We start from the raw sequence: 19,390 nt of genomic DNA, 5'->3' as shown, positions 1-19,390 counted from the left end.
CATCCCCCACCCCACCCCCACCCCTAAATCCATTCAGCATTGCACAAGATGAATGTGTCTTTAAAGCAGAGATTGATTGTGGATATCAGAGTTATGGCGCCATTCATCACAGCAGATATTATTCAGACGAGCAGGATTGAACAAGGAGGTGGGACTCTTGAGCCCACGGGTGAGTTCTTGGGGGAAGATGGGCTTTAAACTTAGAGGGAGTTTAATAGATTTTAGATGAGTATGTGTGTGTGTATGTGTGTCATTTTGTGTGTTTGGAAATGAATGGGTGTGTTTATTCTCATGTACTTGCTTTTACCTTCATAAGTCTGCCACACTTGGGAACGCTGGCATGTGTTTGCGTCTGGCTTTTTCTCATCTCTATTCTCGTCAGTGTGCGTGCGTGTGTGTGTGTAGCTGTCTGCATTGATCTCCACTGATGTGATCCTCCTTCAGAGTCTGTTCTCATCAGACTCTGATTTACGGCTTCATTAGGATCCTTGCGCTACCTCCCCTTCTTTTTGTCTCCCTCCTTTCGCCAGGTCACTCTTAGAGACACACACAAATACACTCGGCCACAGTCAACACACACTCTGTGGAGGGAAAGCTGCAGCTAAAGGACTTTTCATCGCAACACTTTGTATAGTTGGTTTCTGTTCTGTTTGTCATCTTTATGAATAATCTCTCATTATTCATCAAGGCTTAGCACCTCATTGTGCCTTGAGAGTTGAAGTGCTGTGGCGGTTTTGGAGGTGCTTCCCTACCCCCAGGCAGCCCCACTCTGCTGAAAAGAGCCCTCATTGTGTGTGTCGTCTTTTATGGCGCTGTCTGAAAGAGAGGGATGCACTCCAGTCGGCATTCAAATGCACGCGGTAAAGCAGCCAGTAGAGCAGGACAAACACCACAGGTTGTAAACGCATTGAAAAGAAGTGTGTGTGTGTGCGTGCGTGTGTGTGTGTGTCTTCGAGTCTGTAAGGGTGTGTGCGTGCATGAGGATGTGTTAACGTGAATGTGAGCGTGTGTGAGTCTGGGCAGGCTCTTGACTGAAAGGTTTTCACTCTCTTTACCTCCACTTTTTCTCTCCTGATACAGTTTGCCACTTACTTTTACTCCATTTTTTCTGCCCACCTGTCTTCTGTAGAAATTACTTTCTTCTTCCTCCACGAAGAAAAGAACCTCAAAGTTTCTACTTCTCGTGTTTTCACCCCTCCCCACCTCCCTACCGAACTATTATCAGGAGTCAAGTCATGCAGAAATGTAAAAAAAATAAGAAGGTAATCACACTTTGTGCTGGTGCTTTTGTCGTCAGTCCGTGATGGAAATGGGTCTAAATATGAGATTAGAACCTGCCGGTGACTGATGCTATTAGGCAGATATGCCATAGACTTTACTATCTCCCATGAAGGATTAGCGCAAATTATACTGGGAGACAGGCTTGATTTCTCCTCTGCCTGGGTGGATGTGGGCATTTGAGGCACTCTAAGTTGACAGCGTCTGTCTCTGCTTAGTTCTCTGAGACAGGTTGTGTGACAGCTGATGCCAGGCAAGGGCTTAAAAAGTGTGTATGTGTGGGTGTCTATTTGTGTGTTGGCCGATGTCTGGTCTGTATGTGTGTGTGTGTGTGTGTGTGAGTGCGTGAGAGTAGGAGAGTTATAAACTGACAGGCGAGTGTGTTTGAATGTGATTGCACGTCAATGACTTCTTTTTTTTCAGAAAACAGGTTCTCTTTGAGTAGGGTGACAATTGGGATAGGCTAATTTTAAGCCTGGTGGCTTCCTCTTTAATTCTACACACACTCTTATCTGGCATTATATTAAATAATTAAACTGTCTGTTAGATTGTCCAGGTGAAGCTGCTGTTTTTGTAGATTTAAAGGAAGAAACGTGGGTCAGACACCAGACCAAGTGCTAGTTTCAGTGTTTAAATCCACCTTTAGGGAGGCTGATTAAAAACAGAAGCTAGATAAATATTTCTATCTTTACTTTCATTCAGAATGGTGTGTCGTGACAGAAAGCTAGTTGACTCCTTCACGTTGTACGTATCTCAAATTGTATGAACAATCTTTAACTGCAGGATATAACAAAAAGAAAGTGGTCAAGCACTTTGTTGAGCTCTTAGGAATGTTTTACTGAACATGCAAATGCTCCCCATTTTAGCCCGTCTGTCTCCTCTTGGTGATCTGATTTAGGAGGGTGACATGTCCTTTAATGTTGGGCAGTAAACTGGAGGGTTGGATTTATAGCCTGAAGCCTTGTTTTTCCTCTGGCTGTCTCTGCCTGTTGGCTCCCATGACGACAATTCAAGTTTCTGTTACTGCATTTAAGGTGGTTTCAAAGGTGCAACCGTTCATTTCTACCTTAAATCCTGCGTCTGCGTATGTCAGGAAATTGCCCGACACAAGAGAAGCTTCACAAATGACTTTCTGTCAAATATTACCTGATTCTGAACAATTACAGCAAGCTGAGGTCATTTTGGGGTTAAACTTAAACAGAAAATGTTCTTGTTGCTCTTGATCATTGAGAATAACTCATTTTAAATTCAATCAGTGCAACACATAAATGCAGCAAAGTAGCAATTCAACAGTTGGACCCAAAAAAAGCTGTCTCTACTGCAACCATTCACATCCTCGTCCTCAGATTTCTGCTCCGTCTCCCAACTCATCAGATTTCTCTCTTCTCTATCCTCCTGTTTAGCTTGTGTGGTGTGATGCAGAGTGGTGCTCTGCTGTGTCAGCAGGACTGAAACAGGTCAAAATCTGCCTCCGATTGGTGTCGAGTTAGACCATTATGTACTGTAAAGCTTGTAAGGGAATCCTCTTTTATTATAACGTGACTAACATACCTAAAATTGACTCCTGTGAGTTTCTGAACAGTCTGCCTCTGAAATGTACTTTAGAATCATGTGAAAATGTTGGTGTTTCTAAAAACAAAAGCATTTTTATTTTGCAAAGGAAACTTTTTTTTGCATTAAAAGTCATGTCAGCGTCAGCTTTGCTATAAGAAGCCATTATTGGTCTCCTCTACAGGCGGATGTTCCAAATCAGTCTCATCCTCACGGCACAGTTTGAGTGATCAGTCCGAGGCCTAGTTTGCTGCTGCCAGCATGGGACACGATGTTCTATTCTTTATTTATTTCCACGGCCCATGCATTTTTCCCATATAAAGACAGTCTATGTCCGACCGTGTCAACGTGTGATGGATTGCATAGTCCTCTTCTCTAAGGAAGAGAAGGGGGGGGGGATGGTGGAAAGAAGGGAGGAAAAGAAGGAGGGAAAGAAGGAGTGAGAGAAGGAGGAAACGGAGTGGTGCGGTGCAGCAGTGAAGGACATGGCAGCTTAGTGCTGGCCAAAAAGACTGTGCTGAACACCTGCTCCTGTCTCCAACGCCCCTTCAACCTCCTCATTACCTGTCAATCTATCACAAGGCAGCCAGATCAAATGTCTGCAGCAGCCAGGACTCGCACAGGGAGGGAGTCGGGGAATGAGGGAAGGAGGGGAGAATAGCAAGGAAAGAAAGAAGGGAGAGAGAGAAGGACAGATTGCATGTCTGGGAGAGCTGAAAATGATGGGGAAGTAAATGGAGCAGCTGCGTGTGCATATCGAAGATCTGTTGATAATTTGGAGTAAACTTTGTTCTTCTGGAGGTAGTTTGTCATGTTGCTATATTTAGAATTCATGGAATACAGACTGCATGTCAGTAGTTGGATGTGACATTATGCAAATCTGCTTTATCATTGTCGGTAGAGGGTTTTAAAAAAAATAGGAATGATTCTCAAATCAGACATTCGCTTCCAAATAAAAGAAAAAAAGAGCATGTTTGGAGAACTTTTTGGCATCCATCTGGTCAATATCTTAAATCAAACACTTCTCAAACAAATCAAAGGCAATCATGTTGTCAGAGTTTCTAAGCAGCAGCCTGCTGTTTTCATTCCTAACTGTGCTCTAGAGCACTGCGCAGACTCACCATACAGCACCCTCTGGCCTTTGATAGGCACCTTTGTGCAAAAAGATGGGAACCTGTGACAGACAAGCTCCTCTATAGGAAGGTGGGGCCTGTGGTTTCAGATTACAGCCACAGCGCTGACACTGTGTGACTGTGTTTGTGTGCTGCACACACACACGTTTATGTATACGGTGAGCACCTTTGCATGTGTGTAGGAGAGCATGTTGTCTGAATTAAATGTATACGTGTGTGTGTGTGTGTTTGTGTGTGTGTGCTTTAAAAAGCAGATGAATTTGAGCTCATCAATGTGCATTAGTGCACACATGACCAGCCCCAAGCCCTCGAGTTCTGATCCCTCTCAATCCCCGCTCTTTCCCTCTCTCTTACATTTTCAGTCTTTCTTAAGCTCCCTTGCCCCTCTCTCTCCTTTAGTGTGTGAGCTGTGGTGATTTACGGTAATTATCCATCGTTGGGTCATCTATCAGGCTGGCTGTTGCTAGGAGATGGAAGCAGCTGCTGCTGGCTGTTGTCTTGTCAGGGACAGTGCATGTGTGTGTGCCTGCGTGTGTGTGTGTTTGTACATACTTGCGTTTGTGTGTGTTTCCTAGGATCTGGGTAAGGACGTGTAGGTACTTCTGTGTGTGTTTACTGGCAGTGTGTGTGTTTGTTCAGGTAAAATGGGCCATCCTGATGTAGGGATTTAAAAGCGCAGGTGTTGCAAAAGAAAGACGGAAGCAATGAAGTCAATGGATGGAGAGAAGGATTATAAGAAGGAGTGAGGGTGGGGTCAGAGGTTGAAAGAGTCCAGGTGGAAACTTAGTGCGTGTGCATGTTTGGGGAGGGTGGACAGCTTAAAAGGCACAGGTGTGTATGTGTGTGTGTGTGTGTGTGTGTGTGTGTGTGATAGACAGGGGAACTGAATGATAAATTTTTCTAGGCAGATGGAAGTTAGAAGAAGTCGGGCCTTGGGGAGTAGTTTTAGTGGCTGTGAAAATTGCAAGATTGTGTGTGTGTGGCTTGTGAATAAAGTACATTTTCTATTGGCAGGTGATCATCCACAGATGGGTGCCGGTTCAGATCCCCACCGAGGGTCCTATTTCTCTTTATTTTGTCCTTGTAATCCACCTTAACCCATTGTGTTGACACCGTTTCAGGTTTCATGTTCTGTGCGCGCCATTCATGCTGAAGCTGAGGGAACCAATCCTCACACGCAGGGAAAGGTCAAACTGCAAATAGTGTAGTCTTAACAGTAGGCTTTCAATAGACATATGAGAGGGAGTTTTCAAAAGTACTATCCCCACAGGTAAAGTGGGACATGTTTCTCTTTCACAGAGACTGCAAAAAAAGCAGCACTTAAAAAAATTTACTGCCAGTTGTAATAATAATTCAGGATGCAGTGTTCCACATTTAGAGGCGCCAGTGGCCTATAGTTATCGGTTGTGTCCCACCAATTTTGCACAGTGTTGTATTGAACAATTTTCCTCTCTTTCTGCAAATAAGTAAATATTCACATTCTAATATAAGTGAGCTATTCAAATATGTATTAGTTACTCTTGCGCACAGAAAATACCATAAATGTACCATGGATACTGAGGCCACATCGCACTGCAGCCTAAAAAGGCTGCTGATGAAGCTGTCTTCACTACCTCTTAGCCTCCTCGTACTTCCACTAAAGTTTCATTTGCTTTAACCTGTTGGCAGGTCTGAAAGAGGCAGCTGGATACAAGCCACACATCCATATGAGCCACGGTAACTGTAAATACAGCCTCCACTCTCAGCTCTCCATACCAGCCTAATTAGTGCCAGTTAGCATTTGTCATTGCATTTAGGGGTGAAGATTAGGAACACCTCTCAATTAATCTGCAATCAGCCTGTTTGTTAATTAGCTAACCTGTTCTAAGTGGCCTTCAGGGCTCTTGTGTAATTAGCTAAGCTGCTGAGAAACAGGTCTGTGTGTTGACATTGACCTAAAGCTTACACACGTGTGCACAATACACACACAAACACACACATTTGTATATGATGTATGCTGTTGAAGACCGTATAGGTGTCTCCAGTCATACTCAAGAAACTTGGTTTCCATGTAAACTACATATAAACACGAGCGTACCATCTGCATCTTCTGTGTGTTCATGGGGAAAAGAGGCTTAAAAAAGGCACAAATGCAAACACACACACACACCCAAAACACCCACTCCATTACTCAGTTTATTAGTAGTCGCAAGTGTACTGTGCTCATCCAGACATACATATTTGCACGTCGTCATGCTTGCAGCAATGCGCTGATTGTTTCTTCCTTCACTCTGAGACAAAACTGCATCCCTCAAAAGTATTCTTAGAAAAGGCAGGAGGGAGGGAAAAAAATACATACTGTACTCCCCGAGCACGTACACTCTTTTTAACATTTCATCCTTTTCAAGTGCAACAACATTCTCACCAAAATGAACAGCTTCTCCATTGCTGTGTCGAACCTTTTTTTTTTTTCCCCTCGCTCACTTCAAAGCCATTTGTTTACCCTGCTGCCTCCTGACATTGTCTGTGGTAATTAAAGGAGCGCACTGAAATTTATGGTTTAATTATACAGGCCTTGTTATGCAGAGAGGACCAGGATGGGCTGATATGCTCAATAAAAATAAATAAATTCCATACGGGTTTATTGAACACGCTTTTGCAAGGGGCCGGGGGGGTGGGGGGGCATCATTCCAGCGGCTCAGGTGTGTGTGTGTGTGTGTGCGTTCTTCTGTATGCAAATGTGTGTATGTTTATTTATGTATTGCCTCGCAGGGTTGCTGCTCAGCGTGCAGTGTGAGTGGGTGAGAATGAAATGTAAAAAAAAAAAAAAATAGCCAGATGAATTGCAATCGATTGGCGCTGGTTCACTGTATTGATCCCTGAGCATGTTAAAGCCTGCTGTACTCCATGAAGAACACTCAGTCAGTCAGTGTGGGCTCACCCCCGTGCACCCCCACCCTCTCCCCTTCCTCATCCACCCCTTTGTGAACGAATGCATGGCTGTACCGTATGCGCACTAAATCACATTGTTTTGTTACTGTGTGTATACGTACAAAGCAGATATGATGGCAACCGCAGCCCCACCTCGCATATAGGCGAGAGTGTACGTGCGTGTGTGTGTTTTGGTGTTAAGCATGCACCGTAATGGAGAGTGATCTTGGCTGTGGCCCACAAGCAAGCTTCTCTGAACTGATCTTTGAGTTGGGTATAAATAGCGCTGGCTCTATAAATAAAACAGCAGCACCTTTCGCACTCACTCTCTCTCATTTGCGCACACATTCAGCCCCTCTACTTAGACATTACACCTGCCCAGGCACTTACATGGCACTCGTGTGCATAAACACTCCAACACGAGCTGCCCATTAATCCATATATCATTCTTTTTAAGGTCGTATAGAAGGAAATCTGCGGGACATATTTACACGAGAGTGTGACCTGTAGCAGGTTAGCGCCTCTTCAGCCCCACATTTATAGGACAGTAATCTCATCAGGTGAACAGAATTTAGGCAACTAAGTGGATGCTTTGTATGCATTTTTATTCTTTCAAAACACACTGAACCTGAGCTCCTTTCTCTCAAAGACCAAAAGGAAACTCTTACAACTTCCAGCTAGCATATGCTTTGCTTTCAGTAGCTGTCGGCCAAGAACTTAAACGGACAGACTGGCAAATAAAGGTCCAGCGTTGATATGTATACACTCAGCTCACTCAACACACAACACCATCTAAAGCATCACTGCAGTGAGTTTAAATAATGCTACTAGCTCACCGTAACGCAACACGACTTGAGGTATTTGCCGGTGCAAAATGATCGCTAAGAAGGCCAGTGAATATCTGCCAATAAAACCCTATTTCAACACCAGTACCGTGCGCACGACGCTTAATCACTTTTACACCACTTTCTGTGTCAGTCCATTATGTTGCTATGTGTCTGAAGAACAACATGTCCCATCCGCTGCTGTCTGCTGAGCTCAACTCAAGCTAGAAGTGTTTTGAAATGGGGTGCAAAGAGGAAGGGGGGGAGGGGGGGGAGAGAGATAAATTGGTACAGCGAGCTGGAATGCTGCAGCAGTTATTTAAGGCCCTGTAGGTGCTGCCTAGGCCATATGCTCCCATTATTCCGCTTGGGAGGGGCCCATGTGGGCGTGTGAGCAAAGCCGGAGAGGGGAGGAGGAAGAGGAGGAGGGTGGGAGAAAAAGAGAAAGAAGGGCTAATGGATGAGAGTTAAAGGAGAAAGGTAGCTGAGGAATTATTTTAAGGAGAGAACCCCTATCAAGCGCGGGAGGAATTTTTAAGAACGGGATACTGTGGAGAAGCCTGAGATGAGATGAGAACGAATTAGCTTCTAAAGTAAATGATCGCCTTCACCCTCAATATCCGGCTCTTTCACCGTCGCCTTTGCATAATTCATCTTGTCAAATTTTGAGGTGTGACAGAATATAATTCATGAACTTTTGGGGTCGATAACTTCTCTCAAGCATCTCTATCATTTTCACATCACCAAGCTGAACTTAATAAGATTCTGTATGACACACCTCCTCACTGGTGTTTATTTTGTTACTTTCTACACCTCGTTGAAAGTGAACTATTTGAAAGTGAATAGATGACTATAGGTCCTCAATCCATCCAGGTGTATTAATATTTATCTATTAAGCAAACAAGGCCTTACCCCTCTCGCTTTCTCTCTCCCTTGTCCCTCGCTATTTCTTGTTCTTCCTATCTGTTCAGTATCTTGTCAAACTGAGGCCTGTGTTCCTGATCAGGGCATTGCTCTCATGTTAGCCGCTTCACAGGAAGCACATCCCAGCATTCCCTCTGACACGCTGGCAGCAGCATTACCATAATTGGCTTTTCTACATGACGGGACAGAGGAAATAATAATGTCATTTTATTTACAGCCCTCTTGTCCCGGTCCGAGAGCTATCACCCTCCCTCTTTCTCCAGCTCTGCACCACGCACTGACATACACCCCTCCTTCTCCTCTTCTGTCTCATCTTCTCCTCTCCCTGCGCAGGACGTGAGTCTCGTTCTGCCACGGCGTGTAGGTCAAGCGATGGCTTTTTGATCAGCTCCTGTCCAAAGCCATCAGGCTTGGGAGGCACGTAATGGAGAGCGGGGTGACAAACAGAATCTGGGGAAGGAATAAGACTGCCAGTTTCCTATTAGGGGCCGGCCTAAACGGCCTCTGCCCCCCACCTCACCGCCGCCTTCTACACCCTCCTCGCACCATTCTGCGCCGCGAACCCCACTCCTGCACTGCCTAAATCACATGAGTGAAGGGCCCCATGATTGGACATTAGTGCCGCAAATGACTGCCGTGATTGCCCCCTCTTCCCAAACTCACATCAAATAAATAAAGAAATGTGTGTAAATAAATAGAAGGAGGGATTGCTGGTGAAACGGAGGTGGTGGCGAGGGGAGGCTGACTGGTTTCATCCCCTTCTTGCCCCCCCCCCTCTCTGCCTCTCTCTCGCTCGTTTCATCGCCTTTCTGCCTTTCTTATCTGGTTTGTTTGGCTTTGACAGCGGCCAAATGGTGAAGCTCTGCGAGCCTGACAGAGAGTTTTATTGATTTAACAACCAGCAGACTCGCAGCAAAGAAAAAGGAGAAAGCAAAAAAAAAAGGAAAAAATGGGTAGGGCGGAGAAAGATACAAAGTTTTGAAAAGGAGTGATATGTTTCTGCTCTGCTCCTCGCCAAAAAAGCTGACGTATCCCGCTGGTTGTATTTCATTTGCTATCATTTACAAAAGTCATGCACACACACACACACACAAAAAGTTACGCTGCGTGTAGACAGAGAAAATGTTTAAGAGATGATCTGTACATAGGTCCATCGCTCTGTCTCACTGTGAGGCCCAGTGTTGTGTTGAGGCAGCAGGCAGGGCGTTCACCGCAGACTTTTCATCAGAAAACATGATATCAAACATAACAGGGCACTGCACAGACTCGTCTCTGGTGTGGTCCCTGAGTGCTCGCGTTAAACGCACAAACTTGATCACGGATTGCGATAGCAAACATCTGTAATGGCGCACGGCGCTCTGCAATCTTTACATATTAGGCAGAAGTTAGAATCAAGGGTGCTTCATGGGTGCATTAGTTGGGTAGTCCTTCAGGAACTATCTCATTTAAATATGAATAATAATAAATGAGGCAGATGGGAACAAAACACATACTTGAGCTCTTTTAAAGCTCTTATCTCTAATCAAATAAGGGTCTGTGTTCCAAAGTGTATTTGGTAACCAGAGACATGAAAACCTTTGATAATGCATGCATTACAGCTCTATTAAGTGTGTATGTCAATCTATTTGTGCATTATGCATTTTTCAAAGAGCTCTTTACAACACTTAAAGGGGCTTCTACAAACCCATTTTGCTACTTTACAAATTTTATAAGCCTTTTTGTTAGTGCTACATTAACCCTCTGAGCAGGTACCAGGAGATCAGAGACACTGGGTGGATAAGTCTTGCTTCCTTTCCCCGTGTTGTTGCTGTTGTTGTTGTTGCTGGTGATCTGGCGTGGCTGGTGGCGGGCTTGATTGCTGCTGCTTGTGACAGTGAGTCTGCAGTCCTATCCTGGCCGCACTGCCGCCTGTCTCCTTGATGGCGGCACGTCCCCGAGCAAAAGTGACAGGCGCTTTGGCGCCCGTGCAGATGGCCCTGCTCACAGCCATCACCCACTCGGCAAACCAAACCGCCAGGGACGGCACGCCAGCCCTTCCCGGGCCCGCCCCTTGCTGCTGGTGTTGCTCTGCATATGTGCATCCAGGAGAAGAGAAGGGGCTTAATCTGGCCGCCAGTCACAATCGCACTTCTTCAAGTTGCGGGTGATTGAGTTGATGCGTAGCTTCTAATATTTGTTGGGTTTTAGCATCCTGTCAGAATTCATGCAGCATCTCAAAACAGATGGAGAGATCATTTATTTCAGACTCAAGTTTCATCACGAACGTTGTCCGTTTATGGCTTGCGAAGCCGTCCACTTGCTGCCTGTGATTTTTACAGATGTCTGTCTCTGCCAGTCTTTTGTCTGTGGGCTTTTGATATCTCCCTCTTTGTTGTTTCCATGACAACATGGCAGGACAGGAATTGATTGACAGGGATCGTCAAAGGGTTCCCTGGCGACCTGCTCATCGTTCGAAGCCCCTCCCTGCTGCAGTCTGTGTTTTGTCACTCACCCAGGGATATTTCTGATCTGCTGCTTCTCATTCCTGCTGTCTGTGTATCTGCGTGTCTACTTATTGAACACTGCCAGCTATTGGGGTTTAGCTGTTTTTTTTGGCTGCAGCTGATGTGAGTGATTCACATAGGTAATTCCTACTGTATGCTTGCGCCGTTCCTGTGTGCTTGAGAAGAATGGATAGCCGTTCTGCAGGATGCTTTGTATATTAAAAAGGCTGATATGTATTGATAGCCTCCTCTTTTGGAAGCGGGTTAGTGAGAGGGAAGGCACTGTAGCAGAAGACACTCTGCAGATGTGTTGTAGAGAGTACAGCACATAATGCTAATCTGCTGTGTTAGGGATTTTCAGGAGTTTTAGAAACTGTCTCGGTCTCAGTCTGTCAGTGGGATTGAAGCGCAGCCAGGTTCTCCTGTAGTGCTCTCATTTCACAGAAATCCTGTCAGGCGTTAGGGGAGTATGTTGCTCATTTGGAGAAGGGTGTATCAGTAGCACACAGCGAACTCAGACTTATAGGCAATATTATGGTCGGTGGGTTCAGGTTCGCGCTGTAAGAGCAAATGTGTACGAGTGGGGGGGAAAAATGCATAAAGTACACACATGGGCACGGAAGGTGAGCATGCGTGCGGAGTCGCAATCGCAAACAGGCACTTACGGAGGCACTCACACGTACGCACATGCACATCATCACATACTCACAGTTGATGGTGCAGCTGCTCACCTCCTCCCCGCCGCCACCCACCACCCTCCACCCTCCACCCATCTCCTCTCAGGCAGCAGTAAATGGTGCCAGTGTATATATATCAGGTATTATGTCCACTTAGATTATGATATGACAGGTTAGCGTGCCGTTTGAAGTTGACAGCACATCTGTTTCATCGGGAGAGACTGATACTGGCATGTAGGACACACATCTCACCATGCAGGAAGGAGATAAAGGAAGAAGCTAGGGGGCCGTCTCTCCTGTCTCCCTGCCTCACTCACCCTCTTCTTTCTCCCTTTTTTCCCCTCTCATTCCGCCTCTCCCCACCTAACAAACCCACCGCCTCCTGCTCACTTTTTCTTTCTCTCCCACGTCTTCTACTCATTCACTTATTCTCCCCCTAACCATCTCCTGTCTGCGCAGCTTGCTAATGCTTACTGTGCCTTTCTTTGCATGCACACACACACTCACAAAAATGCACGCCTCCAAATGCACGTAGTCTGTCTTTCAATCTCGTTTGTTTTTACGTTTTTTTTTCTCCTTGAAACCTGTTACATCTTAGTTCTGTTTCCGCTTGGCTTTTTTTCTTTGATCGAGTGTTTGCCTTCCTGTTTTAATTTGTCTTTTTAAGACATTGTCCGTGTTGTTGTGGATCATCGAACAGCTGGAGTGCAAATATATAAACTGGTTGCATTTGTATCGCTTTCAAACCAGAGAGCATTGTTTTTCCAGTTCCTGCATAGTAGCACAGTGACCGTCAGCTAATTGGAGTGGGTTAGGAAAACTGTGATATCTCCAAAGTGGTAATTTTTTTCTTCTGTCCCTCTCCAGTCGAATAACTTGAATGGGAGAGGAGCTAGGCTTCATGGACTAGATGAGTGAGATGCAGTACAGGCTTGGAAAAGTGAGAAAGAAAGAGAAGGGAGGGAGGTGAACATGTAAGCATGCAGCTGGCTAACAAGGCCAAACAGCCAGTCATTTCCTGGGGAACATGAGGCATGTGTGGAGGAATAGATAGTTGGGAAGGAAAAGGACAACTGTCAGAAGCTCAGTGATTTATTTTTCCCTTGGAGGTTTTTTTCACCACTGGCTTTCAGAGACACATGTGTGCAAAGTACACACAAAGTCATGCATGCATGCAGACATATACGCACACTCACATTGGGTGAGAATAAAAGCCTGCATTTCCCACCATTGAGCATTCATTCCATGTTATTTTGACAGTGGTCCTGTTAGTGTGCTGTAAATCTTTAATTTCACTGAGCTGACCTCTTTTCTTCCCCCCCCTCCATTTTTATCTCCCCTCTCTTGCTGTCTCTCTGTACTCCAGCGTACATGCCCGAGGACGAGCTTAAGGCAGCTGCTCACGATGAGGAAGAGCACCTGCAAGATGACGGCCTCTCATTAGACGGCCAGGACACTGAGTTCCTCTGCAACGAGGAAGAAGAAGACGTGGATGGGGGCCGACCACCTAGCTACAGAGACTCCCCACTCAGCAATGGCACTAACCCTGACGCTGGATACGGGTCTCCGCTTAGTGATGCTAGCGACCGACTTGCAGACTTCAAGAGCACCTCTTCCAGGGATGGTCAGGAGAGGGAGGGCTCAGCTTTTCCCTTCCGTCCCAACAACGGCCTCTCTTTCCAGGACAGCCTGGCACAGATGAAGGCCGTCTATGCAAACCTCATCTCAGATGCCTCTTGGTCTAGCATCACAATGGACATCATGAAATCTAAGCCTGCTGCAGCTGGCAGTGTCAACAGTGCCCTCACTAGTCCAGAGCCTGCCTCTACTGCCTCTGTGGCCACAACTACAACCATAAATAAGAGCAGTGGGGTCAACATGGCTAGCAGTCACCATAACGGCAAGACCTCCAGCACCACTGTCAACCACACAGGGAGCGCAAGTGGCAGTACAAATGGCACAGCAGCTAGCTCTGTTAGCAGCCACAGTGCAACCAGCAGCAGTGGGAGCAGCAGTGCTGCTGCCAGTAATGGTAGTGGTGTAGCCTATGACTGGCATCAGGCAGCACTTGCCAAAACACTTCAGCAGACCCCCTATCACCTTTTACCAGAGCCTAGCCTCTTCAGCACAGTGCAGCTCTACCGACAGAACAACAAGCTGTATGGCTCTGTTTTTACTGGTGCGAGCAAGTTCCGCTGCAAAGACTGCAGTGCTGCCTATGACACACTGGTGGGTTTGACGGTCCACATGAATGAGACGGGCCACTATCGAGATGACAACAAAGACAAAGAGGAAGATCAGGGAAAGCGCTGGTCCAAACCACGTAAGCGTTCCTTGATGGAAATGGAGGGGAAAGAGGACGCCCAGAAAGTTCTGAAATGCATGTACTGTGGCCACTCATTTGAATCTCTGCAAGATCTCAGCGTTCATATGATCAAGACCAAGCATTACCAGAAAGTGCCTCTCAAAGAACCAGTGCCAGCCTTGGCCACTAAACTGGTGCCCACTTCAGCTAAAAAACGTGCTATCCAAGATGCTATAGTCTCTCCATGCTCCCCAGACTCTATCCATGCTGGTAGTGGTGGTGGCAGTGTCTCTCTTGGGGATGTTGGCAAAGACACAAAAGCTGCAGCTAACCCCTATGTTACGCCAAACAACCGCTATGGCTACCAGAATGGTGCCAGCTACACATGGCAGTTTGAAGCTCGCAAAGCACAGATTCTAAAATGCATGGAGTGCGGGAGCTCCCATGATACATTGCAGCAGCTGACTGCCCACATGATGGTTACAGGTCACTTTTTGAAGGTCACAAATTCTGCTTCCAAAAAGGGCAAGCAGCTAGTCTTTGATCCAGTGGTTGAAGAAAAGATTCAGTCTATCCCATTACCGCCAACCACCACCAGACTCCCTGTTCCCAGTACAGTTAAGTCCCAGCCAGTGTCTCCTGCACTATCCTCTGGCTCAGAGGAAAAGAGGGAAGCGGGTGAGGATGAAAAAGTCGAAGGAGGCGAGCAAGTGGAGAAAAAAATCAAGGAAGAGAAAGACGACTCAGGTGAGAAATCTGAGACTGACACCACCTCGTATAAATACCTTAGAGAAGAAGACCTGGAGGAGACCCCTAAAGAGGGTTTAGATATTCTCAAATCCCTTGAGAACACAGTATCTAGTGCTATCAGCAAGGCTCAGACAGGCACGCCCACCTGGGGTGGCTACCCTAGCATTCATGCGGCCTACCAGCTGCAGGGTGCCGTGAAAAGCTCAGCTACTGTTCTACCCCCGACTGTCCAGAGTGTTCAGATGCAGCCAATGTTTAACAGTGGTCTACGAAGTCTTGTGAGCGACCCCAACTCAGTCATCCACTCACCTCGGAGCCCTTCCTCTCCTACTCCCCTAAGGAGCAATGTCACCGCCATGGAGGAGCTCGTGGAGAAAGTGACAGGAAAAGCTGCCACTGTGAAGAAAGAAAAGGAGGAGAAGATGGTGAGCCTGGAACGATGCCGACAACCATCGCTGGGAAAATCCCCTTCCCCTGCACTGAGAGAACAGCGAGAGCATTTGGCATCTCCAAATGACTTTTCTGTAGGTAAACCATCTGGTATGAGAAGTAGCAGCCCGGGCAGTGTAGATTCAGAGCTTATCTGCAAGAAGGAGCCCAAAGAGAGCCTAGTAGATAGCCACAGCAACCATTCAAAGAATGGTTCTGAGACGTGCCAATCCCCAGTAACTAACGGAAACAGTCTTGGCATCATCACCGATCACTCACCTGAAAGTCCTTTCATCAACCCTCTTAGCGCACTCCAATCAATCATGAACACACACCTGGGGAAAGCCTCAAAACCAGTAAGTCCCGCAGCAGATCCACTGTCTATGCTTTACAAAATCAGCAACAGCATGATGGAAAAGCCAGCTTTCAACCCAACTCCTCAGGGCAAGCCAGCTGAGCCCGTCAACCACTACCAGCTGTATGAAAATAATGACCAGCCCATAGACCTGAGTAAAAATAAGTCCGCCACTAATAGCAACAACAACAACAACAACAAAAGCAGCAGTGCACTTTTGACCAACAGTAGCGTAAATGGTAACAAACCCCTTATTTCCCTCCCTGACACAGTCTCCTCACCCCTGAGAGAGAACGCTCTGATGGACATTTCAGACATGGTAAAGAACCTCACCGGGAGACTTACGCCCAAATCTTCAACTCCCTCCTCCATCTCAGAGAAGTCGGACGCTGATGGCAGCGCGTTTGAGGATGCCCTCGAGGACCTCTCCCCAGTGCAGAAGAGGAAAGGGAGACAGTCAAACTGGAATCCCCAGCATCTCCTCATTCTGCAGGCACAGTTTGCGTCTAGCCTGAGGGAGACCCCAGAGGGCCGCTACGCCATGACCGACCTGGGCCCTCAGGAAAGGGTCCACATCTGTAAATTCACGGGCCTCTCCATGACTACCATATCCCACTGGCTGGCTAATGTCAAGTACCAGCTGAGACGAACTGGGGGCACCAAGTTTCTCAAGAACATGGACTCGTGCCAGCCCGTGTTCCTCTGTGGTGACTGTGCCTCTCAGTTCAGGACTCCCTCCTCCTACATCAGCCACCTGGAGTCTCACCTGGGCTTCAGCTTGAAGGACCTGTCCAAACTGTCAGCTGAGCACCTACGGGAGCAGCAGGCTGCCTCGAAGGTGATCACAGACAAAATGACATTCGGCAGCCCCCTGTCAGCCTTGACCACGCCAGAGGACGACACAGGCTCCGTGTACCAGTGCAGACTTTGCAATCGGACATTCGTCAGCAAACACGCAGTCAAACTGCACCTCAGCAAGACCCATGGCAAGTCTCCAGAGGACCACCTGGTGTTTGTCACCGCTTTGGAGAAACTGGAGAAGCTAGACAAAATGGAGAAGGTTTAAACAATGTCTCGAGCTGAGAGTAAAGACTGACAGCTGTGGAACTGACTCGATTTTCATTGCACTAAAAATGACGTTGTTCACAGTTACTGCACTGGGCCGAACTGAGCCGCCAGAAAAATAAAAATAAAAATCAAGTCTTATTATTATTAATTTTTTTTTTGTGATAACTGCCTGACTGGACCATGTCTTTTCATGTCAATTTGTTTTTGTTTTGCCAAGCTTTTTTACACTTATTTTGTAATATATTTATATGCTATTTGTCTGATCTGTGCATGTATTTTAGTGAATCAAGGTTAAACACGAGATTTTAATCTTTTCATGGCAAAAATACAACTACTGCTTCAACGGTAAAAGTGGCGAGTGGACAGAATTGGTGGAAAAGATAACTGTATATTACTTGATATGAAGAAGGTGGAAAATTCAATGTATACACCAAAAGAATGAAAGAATACCCCGAAAGACTGAAGTAGCACCTTAGACAGTTGAATTTGTAAAGAGAACATGTTTTGAAATATCTTGCATTTGTCAAAATCAGATTTTAAAAGATCAAGGATTATCACCCCACCCCCACCCCGCCCCTCTTTCCTTCTTGGGTTTCTGTCACGGCAATGTTTTTGATGATGAATGGCCTGCTCATAAATCTGTCAGTGTAAAAAAGAGGGAAAAAAAAGATCACATGAACATTTGGAAAAAGTGAAATGCTGCTTCTGGTTCTGAGTCAATCAGTGGAAATGAACGGCCATCGGTATGCAAGTTTGCTGCAGAAACTTTTTCCTTGTTGTGAAGTATCACCTCATAGCAATTTTCCAGGTGTATGGTTTGTTACAACTTTTCTCTTTCTAAACTGTGTCGCTTTATTCAGCTGTAAAGAGAACAGTCCGTCACGTGTAAATGATTACCAGTGAAATGTCAGTACTCCATGAGACATATCTTACCATTTGAAAAACGGCTCAAAATTGTTTGTATCTTAAGGTGTGTGCATTCTTGAACTTTTATATTGTCATTTTTATATACAAAAAGAAAAAGCTAAAAAATAAAAACAGATGGTGTACATAGATATATGCTGTAGAGCTACGAAATGACCTTTTTTTTAAAGAAAAATACAAATTTAGCTTCTTTGGCTTGGTTTACAGAAATGATTTTAATTATTACTTGCATCCAACTTGATGCATGAAATGGTGTGGAAAATAAATAAGCGATGCACAATGACTATACATTTCAATGTTTTATCGACAATATTGTAAAGAAAGAAAAAAAACCACGACTTTTTAGCACCGATTAGTTTGTTTCATTTTTCTTTTCTCTCTCTCTCTCTCTCTCTCTCTCTCTCTGAATTGTAAAATAAACCCCAAAGCAGTTGTTAACAGTCAGATTTTTGTGGTTGTGTGTTCTTTTGTCATGGCGGTGCACCAAACTCAAAATGTAAAAACTCGGCTTTGTAGAATTTGCTCTTGAGCAAAGTCAAGTGTGTACACCCATGTCAAATCCTAACCCAGTGTAACAGGATTTCCTCTAGGGGCTATTCTTAGCAAACTGGAGGTGAGATTCGAAACGTCTCGCTGCTGGTACATATTCTGTGTTCTGTAACAGGCCTGCTTTTATGTTTTTCCCAAATTGTTAGACAAATTAAAAGTCACTGGTGTCATACTTACAACTGATGACTGAGCCGCATCATACCACCAATGATTATAATGATGAAGATGACGGGGATGATAAGCCTGTAAGGGTGCCTATTGTACAGTAAGAAACCCATGCTAGGCTTGTGACTGGCCTTCGGAGGGCCGTTCTGAAAGAATCAGTGTTGTATTAATGACGGCAGTGTATTTTTTGCGTGTCTTCTTGGAGCAAAATCAGATGGCTGTCTGTTCTGCTTAAGTTAAAAAAAAAAAAAGGGGCAATAGGGAGCCTATAATCAAAACTGAATAATACATTTTATGTGATTCTTGAGACGCTATGGGTGAATCTGCGGCCTGTGTCACATTAATCACAACCAAATTGAATACATGTGTGCGATAAATGCTACTATTTTAGCACATGTACACATTTTTTGGTTGATTTGTCCAACTGTATTTTTTTTTGATGAAGTGTCACTTATCACTGGATACAGGCTTTTTTGTGTGTGTTTTTTAAATTGTCAGTCAGATATAGTGGAAGTTGTTGCAGTTTCTCGTTCCACTTTACTGATCATTTTCAGATATTTCGTAATTACTGTTTTGGACAAATCACACAGCTTCTGTGTCATCAGTTTTGTGTTTTAGTTTTGTGTTGTTTTTGTATGTGTGTGCGTGCGCGCAGTTGACTTTTGTTATGTTTCACATCCAGCTTTATTAAATTTATAGAACTGCCTCAGTATTCAGCCGGTGTGAAAGCTGAAAGGAGATTTATTAGGGGCCACGACCTCTGTGTGACCCCCAGCCAAAGGTATCAACAAGCTTTGGGGTTTTCTTCTCCGGGCAGTCCCGCAGGTGAAGCGTCTGCATCAGGAATCCGATCTCTCATCTCGCCCTCATGTCTCAGGTTTCTGATAGAGTACTTACTGTACCAGCCTTTGTATGGATGAAGCCATGCTGCAGTGTTATGACTTCCATTCCTCACACTCACAACATGTCTTGTGTCAGCTGAGTCAGTCACACATACTCAGTCTCCCAGCTATATTAGCACGAGTGTCTTTGTGCAATTACACACCTCCTCAATCTGACTGCACC

General features: G+C 45.5%; 1 protein-coding gene across 2 annotated transcripts in view; it reads left to right on the top strand.

The window, feature by feature from the left end:
* LOC102204709 (teashirt homolog 1) overlaps positions 1 to 17,895 on the top strand; it is a 35,613-nt gene extending 17,718 nt beyond the window's left edge. For both annotated transcript variants that reach the window (XM_005743243.2, XM_005743242.1), the window contains exon 3: positions 13,147 to 17,895. In XM_005743243.2, coding sequence (XP_005743300.1) covers positions 13,147 to 16,685 — 3,539 coding nt within the window. In that variant the 3' untranslated portion in view covers positions 16,686 to 17,895. The remainder of the gene's footprint in view (positions 1 to 13,146) is intronic.
* Positions 17,896 to 19,390: the final 1,495 nt, after the last annotated feature.

Source organism: Pundamilia nyererei, unplaced genomic scaffold (assembly GCF_000239375.1).
Source record: "Pundamilia nyererei isolate P.nyererei 1_Seehausen unplaced genomic scaffold, PunNye1.0 scaffold00129, whole genome shotgun sequence".
Classification (NCBI taxonomy): Eukaryota; Metazoa; Chordata; class Actinopteri; order Cichliformes; family Cichlidae; genus Pundamilia; species Pundamilia nyererei.
This window is presented reverse-complemented; position numbering and strand designations above follow the sequence as displayed.